This window comes from Orcinus orca, chromosome 16, assembly GCF_937001465.1.
Source record: "Orcinus orca chromosome 16, mOrcOrc1.1, whole genome shotgun sequence".
Taxonomy (NCBI): Eukaryota; Metazoa; Chordata; class Mammalia; order Artiodactyla; family Delphinidae; genus Orcinus; species Orcinus orca.
The window spans coordinates 84995885-85009994 of NC_064574.1; the positions used below are offsets into that span (position 1 = coordinate 84995885).

At 50.0% G+C, this 14110-nt stretch overlaps 1 protein-coding gene across 1 annotated transcript in view; it reads right to left on the bottom strand.

Annotated features, from left to right (window-relative positions):
- SDK1 (sidekick cell adhesion molecule 1) overlaps window positions 1-14110 on the bottom strand; it is an 826099-nt gene that overhangs the window by 177542 nt on the left and 634447 nt on the right. Inside the window, exons 15-16 of the mRNA XM_049699672.1 lie at window positions 2786-2933; window positions 1729-1869 (exon numbers count right to left, since the gene is read on the bottom strand). Coding sequence (XP_049555629.1) covers window positions 1729-1869; window positions 2786-2933 — 289 coding nt within the window. The remainder of the gene's footprint in view (window positions 1-1728; window positions 1870-2785; window positions 2934-14110) is intronic.

Sequence of the window (14110 nt, forward strand, 5' to 3'; positions counted from 1 at the left end):
GCGGTCCCTGATCGGGCCTTGTAACATCAGAGAGATTTCATTATTAAACTCCATGCCCCGGGTTCTGGTTCTGTGGGCTGACTTTTAAAGTCCTTACTTGGCAGCCGGAGCGCAAGGAAACTTCTCCCTCCATGTGCTCAAAAAAAGACAGAGGCGGCCCGGATGACAAGCACGGGAAGGAAGGGCTGGTCTGGGAGGGGAGGCCAATTATTTTCATTAGTTGATAAGCACGGAACAAGGGCGACAGCTGGGGTGAGCAGTGAGGGGCAGGAACGTGACAGAAGACCCCAGCCTCAAGCAGGGGGGAGCACCAGGCTGCTCTCCCCAGGGAAACGGGATTGTCTGGAAGCACCCACAGGACCAGAGTCCACAGGCGCCCCCTGACCGCAGGGGACAGATCCGCGGTGTCCCCTTTGAAACGGGGAAGGACGGCCAGGGGCGCGGAGACCGAGGGGGCCCTGAGTGCTATCAGTCCTCCGGCCCTCGTGCACCCCTGGGGAGGGCCGCACTTGAACCTCTTCAGGCAGATAATGATCTGGCTTGTGTTCAGAGGATACTTCATACGCTCGAGGAAAAACTCCAAAACAGCGGTGAAATGGTTGGGACGGGTAAATATTACAGGCATAAAGATAAACACGTATGAAACCATGAGTGGGTGATTACGTAAATACATCGGGAATGAGCTCTCTCCCACACGCAAAGATGCAGAGTTAAAGAAGCAACTCTTTCATAATCTCTTACATTGATCTAAGAGACTATATTTCTCCACTTAAGACCTTTGTTAACCCGGTATTTTCTGATCACACTTTTAGAAAGGGCATGGGCTGGGCATCTGGAGGACGGTAATGACGGACACCCATGGTCCCTGCCCCATAAGGCTGGTAACAGATACGGCCACAGCTGCACGGTCCATTAGAAGAGGTTTAATAGTTATCCTTTTAATACTGCTTTACTGTTTTCTTTTTACTTGTGTCAACAAACCTCTCAAATGATCACTTTTGCTGCAATCTTAAAATTAGCAGTGGTTTTGGCAAAGCAGGTGCCTTCTGTCAACCCAGTCGGTGCTGGTACAGTTCACTCAATGTGCTCAGAAGCCTGACGCCCCTCCCCGCGGGGGCAGAGACAGCAAACCGGCCACTCTTGGGCCACATCTGTTCCGCAGCTGTGAGGGTCTGGCCTGCCCTGTGTTTCAAAATACATTGATTTCATTCCCAATTTTTAAAAACGGTGAGAATGTGTGTAAAGAGCTGGATTTAAAAACTTCTTTGTAACAGTGGAAAACCTGGCAATTCTGAACAACGCACTAGCATGGCAAAAACTGGCTTATAATTAAATCAACCGCAATATTACTAATTAAAAATTATTATACTTAATAATGCATGCCCCTGGTAAAAACTTAAGAGTGAAAGCATTTACAGTGAGTAAGCACACCTTGCTCCCAACCCATAATATTTCCCCTCCATTCTTCTGCCAAAATGCGACCCCGATAGCGGTTTCTCGCATGTGCGCATCACGGCTGACTGCAGAGACTGTCCCGTGAGGCTGCCCACAGGCGCCTGTTCTCATTGGTCTGCCGCCGTCTCCACCAGTCCCTAGAGTCTCGCTGCTGGCCTGAGTCTCTCGATTACTGTTGGGCTCCTACAGACATTTGAGTTTGCGACCTGAGCAGAACAGACCCTTGACTCTCTATAAGGACAGTCTAAAAATGGCCGACCGCTGGCTACTTGCCTGAGGATGTACCCACGCAGCACCCCGTTGTGCTCTGTTTCCGGGGGCGGCTGCCACTGGACCATGATGGACTGATTGGTGCGCCCACTGGCCACTATATTTTTCGGGGGAGCGCTGGGTGGCTCTTCAGGGAGCATCAACCTAAGAAAAAGAAGTCCGGGAGGGGAAGAGAGGTCAGCCCCGGAAGCGAAGGGTCCCCGCTCGCATTCTCTACCTTGCCGAAGCTTGAGCCTAACTAGTTACTCAAATCGAGCAATGAACACAGCAAAACGCACAGCTGATCAAACGGAAAGGACGTGCACGAAATAGTTACAACATAATAGAAAATCAGTTCAGCAAGCAACAAGAAAGGCGTGGGAGGCGACCTTCTGCTGCTTGAACGGCCCGTGGTACCTCCGCTCCTCAAAGGATCACAGGCGTGAGTGAGGCAGCTCACGGGCCGTAGTCCGAGGCTCCTTCCCGATTGTTTCCTTCGGCTCTTTCAGTATTTCTCATGTCAAACGCCCACATTTTGAAAAGAGTCATTTAGATCTCTCAACTCCTCTATAGCACAAGCCCACCGAGCGCTCAGGTGCGCTGGGGAGGGCACACTGAAACAGGACGAAGCCCGTTCCCCACGTCACATCTGAACAGGCCTGAAAGCAGCCGCCTGGCCTGGGGAGGTGGGGCTGGTGCGGGGGACAGCATCAGGACCACCAGGGAAACGCCAGAGCTCACTTGGCTTCCTGCCGACACCTGCTCAGTGTTTACCTGTCAAGACGGTGGCACCAGCTCCCACCTTGCTGGCAGCCAGGTACACAAAGGGCATGGAAACACCGCACGCTCTTAATCTCACGTAAACCGAGGGCTGTGTGGTTGGGAATGATTTATGTCGGCACAGCCAGAGCACCGCAGAAGCTAAGAAACTCCCCTCGGCAGGTAAGGCCCCCCTGGCGAGCCCGGCGAGCCACTGCGCCTCCTCTCTGCTTCCCCCAATATGACTAAGCGGTGGTGGCTGATGGCCTAACCCGATGCGTCCTAGGCTCCCTGTGCCTCTCCAAGGGTGCGCGTCACACACCTGCTCGTCTCTGCGCTGTACTGGCCCTTGCCCACTTGGTTCACGGCGCACACCCTGAATTGATAGGTACGAGCCGGGGTCAGGCCACGCACGGTGACGCCTGTCATCTCGGGGCCCACGTGTGACAGATGCACTTTCCACGGAGAGTCTGAAAGAACGAGCAAAACAAGGTCAAGCCTCTACAAGCACATGTCTGAATGACAATAAGTGAATGCAAAGTGCGTTCCCACAGATTAGCTCATTTGCTTACCAAGGCAGGTGGAGTGGTTGGCTCCACTGAACAGATGGGCAAACCGAGGCTCACGGTCCCGTGGTGAGTAACCAGCGGGCCTGGCTTTGAACTTGGGTTTCCCACGCAGAGTCCAGTGTGCCTCCTGTTAACCCCATGCTGTTGTCAACAGGTAAAGGGATTTTTGGGTTCAACCTGCAGACGGCAGTTTAAATGGAACCCAATATTCCTCATGCCTGTGTTCAATATGTGACGGGAAGAAGTTCTCTGTCAGCTCACATGGCAGACTGCAGATTTGTCTCCCAGAAAAGGATGCTGCACATGTCACCAAATGATAAATAAAACCTATAGTCATTAACATTTTAATAAAAGAGGAAATGAGCATGATAAAGACAGATGGGCTGTGCATTCTGCAACCCATCTGCGTGGCAACTCATTATACTGCCACACCCCTGAGCGGCTCTGGCTGGAGAGACATGGAATGAAATTCACAGCGAGTTTAGAATATCTGTGCTCCCAGCTTTCCGGCAGGCGTGGAAGAGGGACTCTGTCAGCCAAGCGGGCTCTTGCCTGCAAGGCTTCAGAAGGTTCTGTCGGCTCCTACACTTTAGTGGGACTTTCTCTATAGAGTTTAAACAGGCTTTTTGGCCCAATCGTTTCGTGCAGTGATGCCCTGGGATGAACAAGTGCCCCGTGTCAGTTCCGCTCAGAATTGCTATGACCCTGAACTACATTCTCAAGTTATCAGTGAAGTGAAAGGTGGGTGCTGGGGACTGACCTGTAGGAAATCAAGCTGTCTCTCTTATTTCTTGGAAGTGGTGCTAAGCATTATGAACATAACAGCATTATTCATAACAGCCAAAAGGCGATGCAACCCAAGTGTCCATCGACAGGTGGATGGACAACCAGAATACGGTCCATCCATACAACGACCTATTATGCAGCCTTGAAACGAACAGAAGTTCCGACACACGCTCCAACGTGGATGAACCTCGAGGACGTGACGCTGAGTGGAATAAGCCAGTCCTCGAAGGACAGATAATGTAGTATAATTCCACTTAAATGAGACACCTGGAGTACACCGGGGGCTGGGGGAGGGGGGACGGGAGTTAGTGTTTGATGGGGACAGAGTTTCAGTTTTGCGAGATGAAAAGACTTCTGGAAATGATGGTGGCGACGGCTGCACAACGGGGTGATTGTACTTAACGCTACCGAACTGGACACGCCGAAGTGGCTGAGACGGAAAATCTCATGCTGTGTGTATTTTTACCACAATTAAAGAGTTTAAATGGTGGGAACTGCACATAACACAAGGGGGATAACACACGACTCCTGAGACCGATGAGTATGATACAAGGGAAGGGCGCCGATGCGTCTGGCGTAGGCCCGGCTCCGGCAGAGACTCTGCCAGGCGCTCCTGTTTTCACCGCAGGCCCCCTCTCCACCCTGCCCACCCTGCCTGTGCCCTGGAGGGCCTGCCTGGCAGGGAGGGCTCTTCCCTACTCACTGGAGGTTGCCCCAGACTGTCTGCATGCTTCACCCAAAGGCCCCTGCTCTTCTCACGGCGCAGCCCTGCACAATCTCTCTCCCCGGCTCTGCGGCTCGCCTCACCCCTGTGACCACGGGTGATCCCGGCTCTGCCACTCCCCCTCCTAAACTCCCCCCTTGATTATTCTGAGTCGCGAGTGCTGCCTGCTCCTGCGGGGGCCCTGCCACACGTGCTGAAGGAAACACGTCTTCCACCCCCCTCTTCCTGCAGATTACAGGGTCTGTAAGCGCACGCCGCTCACCTGCTCAGTCAGGTACAGAGTGAACCGCGGCAATTTCAGAAAGAGGCAAAGTCAGGAGGACGGTGGTCGAGCCCGTGGACTGAAATGATTAGTCGCACAGGGAAGGGGCAGAGAAGCGCCCCGGACGCCTCCTTCCCGCCGCAAGCGCCCTCCCTCCCTCCCACCCAAACTCAGCCCCACGCGATTCCCTGACTCTCAGCCATTTGTTCACGCAGAGTGTAAACAGCTCCTGAAAGTGTAGCCTGAGTAGTAGGAGCTGCTGCCCAGTTCGATTCGATGACGGGGCCTATTAATCTGCTCTAGACCCTGGGGCTCTGCTCAGTTCTCTGGTTGTATCGATAGGAATTTTTACTTATTCTTTTTCCTCTCCTACTAGAAGATAAAAGATCTGGCAGGAAGAGAGATTAAACTGAAAACTAAAATAAATGAACCCAATCATGTCATGGGCACTCTGATTTGTACCAAATTAAAAAAAAAAAAGTGGTCTAGGAAGGACTTGCTCACTAACAGACTTTGGAATTGCAGACTTGCTGAGAAGCGTTAAAATTTAAATAGCGAGTCTGCTCCTGACAGTCAACAGGCAAAATCCCTCTAAGAGATTCTTCTTCCAGCCCTCACAAAAGAGTATTACAAGATGCTTGTCTCAGGGCTGGAATGTAGAAGAATCTTTTGATAAAGGAACCCATCCCATAAAAGTTTCAATAGCTTTTTTGCACCCCTTTGGGGATGCCCCTTGCTCCTCTAATCTAGAAGACTAAGGGATTTTAGTCTTCCCCGGCCAGGCTATTAAACAAAGCTCTGCTCCACAGACAGGCATCACTAATCTTTCTCTTGGCTTCAGGCGCCCAGAAACCACGAGGCGTTAATCACTCCTCCACTCTGCCTGTTGGTTAAAAAGCTGGTGCCTTTCCATCTTCCCAAATATACTGGAAGCTTTTTTCGATTTAAAAAAAAAAAAGAAGAGCATCACCATTTTCTCAATTAAAGGTACTTGAGGAAGGAGAATACTTTTCAAAGAAAATTTTCTTAATTGCCAAAAGAACCATTATTATTATTAATACCTAACATTTGTGCAGCTGTTTGAAGTCTGGAAGTACTTTCACATCTGTAACCACAGGAGTCCTCTTGGGAAGGAGGTATTATCTCTCCTCTTAACAGATGAAGAAATCAAGACTCAGGAAGTTTAAATAACTCCTCCCAAGCCTTACGGGCTGTCACTGCCTAGGCTCCTGGATGGTCCAACATCACTGAGAACAGAGCAGCCGGGCCTCCAGCGTTGCCCTGCGAGGCGAGGTACGGGGTACCCAGAAGCACCCGGGAAGTGCTGACACTCACACACCCCCCAAGAAAGCACAGAAAACCAAAAGCTGAATGTGTCTGGGCAATGAAGAAGATGCAGGAACCAGTTAAGTGACACCAGGAGGAAGCGGAGAGCCAAACCCCGGACTTGGGACCTTCAGCAGGCAAGCGCCCTGGGCTGTACCCCAGGCGAGAGCGGGTAGGAAGGCAGGCGGGGGCTCAAAGCAGGGCGAGTCGGTTAGGAGACGGAAGAGACAAAACCACCAACACAACAGATGGACCTTGTCTGGATCCTGATTCCAGCAAATCAACTGTGAAAAGACGTTTTTAGAAAAACGATGAGGGACGCTTAAATGTGGACTGAGTATAAGATGATATTAAAGATTCCATTAATTCTGTCATAGGTATACAATGTCCTCTTTCGAGCTATTTACTGAATCACTTAAGGATGAAATGACAAAATCTCTGGGATTTCTTTTAAAATACTTTAGCAAAAAAGGTGGGGAACTGATGAAACAATTGTGGTAAAATATTAATGGTTTTTGAAACCAAATACAAGAATACTCTGCACCTTTGTGCGTATTTAGTACTTTTCCTAACAAAAAGTTTTTAGAAAGTGACTCTTGTCACTACATTGCCAGCAGTGAGCATTGTAACTGCTTAAATTGTACATTGATAGCTGAAAATATATGACTTCACTGACGCTGTACCTTGTATTGTTTTACGTGGATGAGAATGAACATTCTTTCATTAAAATAACTTCCCCCAGGTTACAGCGTGAGTTAAGTGGAAAATTAAGATGCAAATTTATTTTTCTAATTGTAATTCCACTGCTGATTTGGCTACAACTGTCTACATACTGTGTCTCCTGAAATATAAATATCATAAGTATTATAATAATAATGGCTACCCATGAGATAAACTCCATTCTAATGCATTTAATTCACTGTTGGATCCTCGGCACCTAGAAGAGTGCGTGACCCACCGTAGGAACTGGATTCCTCCCTGTTCTGGGGAAGCACCTGCTGTGCCCCAGGCACTGGCGATGCCTCCACCGGGGCGCATCCAACCTCCAGAGTTACCTGCGGCAGGTACGAGCTTCCCCATTCACACCCGAGAAACGGAGGCACGGACTATGGCCTGATCTTTCCACCTCGTGGAGACTCCCGGATAAGCCCGATGTTGTTCTTTTGACTTCTTGTAGCTGCTTAGCATTAAAGCAAGGAAGCCGAGGGCTCGGTCACAGAGATGATTCAGAAGAGGAGCTATTCTCTCGGACCGTCGCCTTCGAGGGTCCAGCACGGTCACGCTGATCAGACACTCTCCTTTCCCGCCCCGGGCTGGCTGTGTAGACGCTGAATGCAAGTGCTCTGGGCTTCTGAGGCCGACAGTGCCCACTCAGGACAGGGGCCACAGAGAAGGCGACCGTAGGACAAACTCCGTCACAGCCCCCGACGTTTCCAAAGCCTGACCCATGTGAACAGCAGTCAGCTGAGAACAGGCGCCTGGGGCGGGGGGGACGTGAGGACAGGGCGCTTTGCCTCCGTGGGCTCCTCCCCCAGAGCCCCAACTCCAGTCTAACCACGAGGTGGGGCGGGACGTGAGGACAGGTGCTTTGCCTCCGTGGGCTCCTCCCCCAGAGCCCCAACTCCAGTCCAACCACGAGAGGACACTCTGACAAACCCCAGTGGAGTGGCATCCTGCAAGACGCCTGACCTGCCTTCTCGAGCTGCCACCATCATCAAAACCCGGGTAAGTCTGAGAAACTGCCCGGCCAAGAGCAGCCCAAGGAGACGCGGGCCCTCAGTGTGACGTGGTGCTGGATGGGATCCTGGGACAGAAAAAGGCATCTGCAAAACGCTGAGGAAACCCGAGTAAAGCATGGCCTTCAGGTAATAACCATATGCCAATATTAGTTCACTGATTGTGACAAATGTCCCCCACAAAGGCAAGATGTTAATAAGAGGGGCAACTGAGCATGGGGTCCAGGGAGCCCTCTATCTCCACAATTATCCCGTAAACCAAAAAGTGTTCTAAATAAAACGTTTACCGAGGGGGGAAAAGGCCAGTCAGTTAATGGGTCGACAGGGCCAGGAGGAGAGGGGCAGGTGCAGGGCCTGCACTGGAGACCCGGGTGTCCTGTGCGAGGAGAGGCCAGGGCTGGTGTATGAGGACACCAGCAGGCACGGGGCTCACCAGCTGCGTGCGGAAAGCCCGGATTTAAGCCACTGGGATTCTTCTGGGGTCGGAGCTCTGGAGGGCGGGCTGTCCCAGACGTGGCTCACGGGAACCTCTCGTGTTTGAGGACCTGCTGCCTTTGGGTGGAGTGAAAACAAGGGGCCGGGCCCTCCACGCGCTGCAAATAGCGGTCACCCAATGCCCTCACGGTGGACCCTGGGCCCCCTCCAGCGAGACTTGGGTTTGGCCCCCATCTGCGCTGGCCCTGCCCAAGGTCCCAGCAGGGGTACTTGCAGCTTTGAATGGTTTTTCTTAACCAAAGCTCCAAAATTACATAAGGTATAAAACCTGGGTCTATCCTGTAGAACTATACATCCATAGAGTAATACAAAAAGGTAAATATATGTATGTATCTCACGAAAAAAGTAACAGAAGTTCATTAACAAAAATTTTCTTTGGAAAATAAAGAGTAGGAGAAAAACATGAAACAAAACAAGTACAGGTCAACATTACAGTCGTTTTCTAAGCCATTCTCATGATTTTTCAAGTGCTTTGTGTAATTCTTTACAAGTTTTTCAGAGACTCTGACCTATACGTCAGTGTTCGGCTGAATGAGTTACTGACGTGAGTTTGGCGGGATGAATCACGTTCGCTTGTCTATATTACAGCACCCTCAGATCATGGTCACCGTGTCGACAGAGACACGGTGTCAAAGCCCAGACACACAAATAATCTCACCCTCCACAGAGTGAGGCCTCTCGGGGGTGGGGGTGCTGTGGAATGGATCCCCACTCCAAGCCGCTCATCTGCTCCGGGCGGACGGGAAAACTCAGGGGCAAGCACACCCTGGGCTACGGAGCAGCCTCTCTTGTTTATTCACAGCCCAGATAATAGCAAGCTCTGCGAGGTTAAGTGAGATCCTTCTGCAGGATTCTGGATAAAAAATTATTAAAAGAATGAAAGGCATATAATTTGTAGTGACACTTTAGAATTTCAAGCCTGAGCTGGCAGAAATAACATTTTTAGAACAGACCGTAATCTTGAGAGAAGGCCATGAGGTCTTCCACGATTCTGTCGAGGCATTAAACATACCTAAAATGAGCGAATCGAAACACAATTTTGAAAGGATGTTGTGACCCAGAGCTACTCATGGAACCATGGGGGATAAGTCTGAGGTCACAGGAGGGCCGGGCCACTCCCCTAAGGATGGATGGGGTGAGAGACTCAGACTAGTCAGACATCGTCACTGGACCAGGAGAAAGAGCAGAAGTGGACAGGTACTTTCTGCCTAAGACAAAAGCCCAAAGAGCACAGGCTAAAATAGTTGTACATCTTTCACTTGGGGAAGGCTTTCTCTGCCGTATCTGTCTTTAGAGGAGCAATAAAAGTCTGTGGGGTTAGACTTACAATGTACCAAGTTATGCCTTAAGAGTTAAGAACAAAAGAGTTGAGCATTTAAGGAACTAAATGAACTTCTCTGCTAAGGACTATGGCCAGAGCGATGCCAAGAACAGGCTTTGAGACCTTCGGCTGTTCACATCTAAGGGACTGGGCCTCCTGAGCTGTTGGTAAGACACCAAATGTGCCCCAGGCGTGGGTTCATGGGGCGACACAGTCCTGGGAAGAGTGTGGTCCCTGAACTGGAGAAGCCGTTTGCATCAGAGGAGACACTGGCCAGAGAGGTTGGACATGGGCACTGGACAAATGCAGAAGCGGAGGGCAACTCAGCCTGGGGCAGGAGACAAGTCTTGGTCACAGGGAGCCCCACACGGTGGGCTGGGGACAGGTCCGACCTCGGCTGGCCGGCGACCCGGTGGAAGCAGCTGAGCCGGCCTCGGGGAAGACACGCGGCAGGGGCCACTCTGCTCTGCACCGGGTGTCCCCGCACGGGAAGCCGCGTCCGTCTGGGGGACGGGCTTGGGAAGGCAAGGACCCGCAGGGGCTGTGCGGCCCCTCGGCTGCCCTGCCCACCTCCTCATCTTGCCCAAGGGCAGGGAGCCAAGGGGACAGGACCCCAACCCCCCCTCCTCAGCCCCTCTCTGGGCCTACAACACAGCAACGCGACAGGGAACGACTGTGACACGTGCTGTCCTCCTGGATGGATTTTAAAATGGGAGCAAGTGCTTTTAACGTGAAGTTCAACGTGAAAAAACCCACAGAAACGTGAGCGAAGGCCGAAACCACTTCCTCACACTCCGAGGCTTTTAGCAAGTGCCCGTGTGAGACGTGTGTCGGAGACGGATGAAAACGATTTGAAGCGTCACGAACAAAGTCTCTTTGCCACTCCGGCAAGCAAAGCCGCACAAAGCCCAGCGTCAGCTCTGGAGCAGCTAACAGCGAGGCACGAGAGGGTGTCCCATGGTCACGGGGAGGGGCTGGCGGGCAGGCGGCAGGAGAGCCAGCAGAGCCGCACGGGGTCTCCTCACCTCCCCGAGGACGCCCGGGGGCGCAGGCGTCGGGGCCTCCCAGAACCTTCTCCAAAAGCCAGTCTTGGGCCAGCAGGTGACACAAGAAGCCCTGCTCGAGAAAGGTATCGGCGCCAGAACGTTCCACGCTCCAGGAAAGACAAACTGCCCTGGGCCGTCGCTACCTGAACCCCCAAACACCATCTCAGACTCAGCAAGCGCCCGGACCACGACCTCGCGGGGCGCTTCCCGTTCCCGCGCCCGGCTTCCTGGCCATCCTCGGCCCCCTCTTCCCGGAAATTCACTCACCAGTTCAGAGTAAGGGCCCTTCCCGCGCTGGGCCCTGGGCCCCTGCCCTCTGCCGCCGGGACGAGAGCTGCCCGCACAGCACCGCCGGCCCAGCTCTGCGGGGCAAGCTGCCAGGCTCTGCGTCCACGCCGTGCTGCTCAGCGGCGCTGCACGGCCCTCTGCGGCTCGCCCCTCAGTCTGGCATCATTCTATCCTGCGTGAGTGTGAATGTGTGTGTGTGGAGAGACAGAAGGAGAGATCTCCTGCTGTTAAAGACCTGCTAAAGTGAAATATGCATGAAACTGGATGATGAAATGAAAATTAAAGATCAACAAATCCAAAATCACTAAGCAGACGAAGCCAGAGAGATGTTCTCACACCCGGGGGACTTAGGGAGCTCAGCTAAGCACTCGGTCTAGCTTTGGGTTCCCTGTTGACTAAGGGAACAAAGCAACACTCTGGATGCGGGGTTTCAGAAGGAAGCCGCTAAGCCGCCCGGCAGAACCAGCAGCCTCCTGACAGCAGCTGCCTGCTGTGTGGACTTCTCCGCGCGTCAGAGGCGGCGAAGGTGCATGGGACGTAGAAACGTCCTTCCAACCTGACAGTTCTCGCACACCTTTGGAAAAGACGAAGAAAGGTACTAACTTATGGAAGACAGTGTTTCTTTCCAAGTTAAGGAAAAATACACTGATTTCAAGTCTGAGGCTCAGGAACCTCATAATGATGACCAAGTCCCTCAGAGTCAGCTCGGAAACCTGTCCAGAGGCAGGACCTTGGGAGTTCACGGCAGAGCTGCGAGCCTACAGGGTATTCATATAGTGAATTCTCCTGCATAAATTGTAGGGTATTGCTAAATGGAATTAAAAAAACAAAACAAAACAAACTTGCTTAGAAAGAAGAAACATCCCTACATATATTTTTAAAACCCTAAGAACCAGGAATGGGTGGAACGTATTACAGGATGAGAAACGGCTGTTTCAAGTCAGTGTCGTGTTCATTTATATGAGTTTCAGATGGAAGTTGGAAGAGTGCTTGCCTTTGAAGGAGGAAGACTGGAAAGGGACACAGGGAACTTTCTGAAATGTTGAAAATGTGTTGTATCTTGTTTAAGGTATGAGCTACGTGCTGTAGATATATTTGTCAAAACTCAATAAACACCAAGAATATCAACATTATACACAACAGTAAAATCCTCGTAGACGTCCCACTGAGATCAGATAAACAACGACTATGCCAATCACCTTTACTTTTTAAAATTATTCTGACCGACCCAGTAAGATATAAAAGCAAAAGGAGGGCTTCCCTGGTGGGGCAGTGGTTAAGAATCTGCCTGCCAATGTAGGGGACACGGGTTCGAGCCCTGGTCTGGGAAGATCCCACATGCCGTGAAGCAACAAAGCCCGTGCGCCACAACTACTGAGCCTGTGCTCTAGAGCCCGTGAGCCACAACTACTGAGCCCACGTGCCACAGGTACTGAAGCCCGCGCGGCTAGAGCCCGTGCTCCGCAACAAGAGAAGCCACCGCAATGAGAAGCCCTCAGACTGCAACGAAAAGTAGCCCCCGCTTGCTGCAACTAGAGAAAGCCCACGCACAGCAACGAAGACCCAACGCAGCCAAAAAAAGTACATAAATAAGAGGATTAACATAAATTATTAAAAAAAAAAGCAAACAAAACAGTTTTACTATTTGGAGAAGATATGATTGTCTACCTTGAAAACTAAAAGGATCAACTGAAAACTATTTATAATAATAATAAACAAATACCTAAACATCAATAGCTTTCCTTTGTTTCAACAATGAATAACTCTTTAGAAGATGAAATGGGAAGAAAATCCTATTTATAGTAGCAATAAGACAAAATCTTAGGGCAACTGTAACAAATAAAGTATAGAACCTATGGGTATAAACCTGCAAACTTCACTAAGCAATATAAAAAAATAGCTGAAGAAACGGAGGAGCATATTATTTTTCTGGATGGGAAGACAGAATCACCAAGAAGTCAGTTCTCATAAAACTTATCATAGGTTTAACATGATTAAAAAGTCAATGTGATGATTTTCAAAATTTGACAAAATAATTCCAATTTTTTTCTGGAAGACGAAACAGGTGACCAGAACTGACAAAAATTCTGAAAAGATGAGGGGAATGCCTTATCAGTTATTAAAACGTATTTGGGGACTAAAGCCATCAAAATATTATAGAACTGGCAGATAATCAGGTGATGAATCAATGGGTCCAGACAAACGCCACAGACTTTGACATAAACAGGTCCCCTTAATATACGAGAAAGGCACTTCATAAATAAATGGATTATTTGATAAGTCATGCTGAAAAAAGTGGGGTCATTTGGAAGAAATAAAAGGTCACATGTCAGATTACTTACATCTAAATTCCAGATGAATTAAAGAGTTAAACGTATTAAACCTTAAAGCTTTACAAACAAGATGAAAACTTATAAAAATATATGTTATGGGGCTTCCCTGGTGGCGCAGTGGTTGAGAGTCCGCCTGCCGATGCAGGGGACACGGGTTCGTGCCCCGGTCCGGGAAGATCCCACATGCCGCGGAGTGGCTGGGCCCGTGAGCCATGGCCGCTGAGCCTGCGCGTCCGGAGCCTGTGCTCCACAACGGGAGAGGCCACAACAGTGAGAGGCCCGTGTACCGCAAAAAAAAAAAAAAAAAAAAAAAAAAAAAAATATATATATATATATATATATATATATATATATATATATGTTATACTTGATAGTGTTGAAATATCCAAACATAAAAGTGATGAAAGAAGTCATAAAGGAAAACATCAATAGATTTACTACATAATATGTCAAAAAGTAAGACACAAAAATTAAGGGTAAAAAAACAAATTGAAAACATTCTTGTCACAAATGACAGGAAAAACCCTAAGGCCTTGATAGACAAATAGGGGAAAGGAAACTGACAGATCGTAGCAGGGGAAGCACGAAAAGCAGCCAACTTGGAAAAATGTGTTCAGCGCGACCAGAAATCAAAGAATGAAAGTAAAGTAACTACAAGCCCTGAGCCCAAGGCTCAGAGCCATAGATCTTCTCAGAGAAAACACGGGGAAATATCTTCCCAAACTCGGAGTAGAAAAAATTATTAAAGAGTTTCCTTCCAG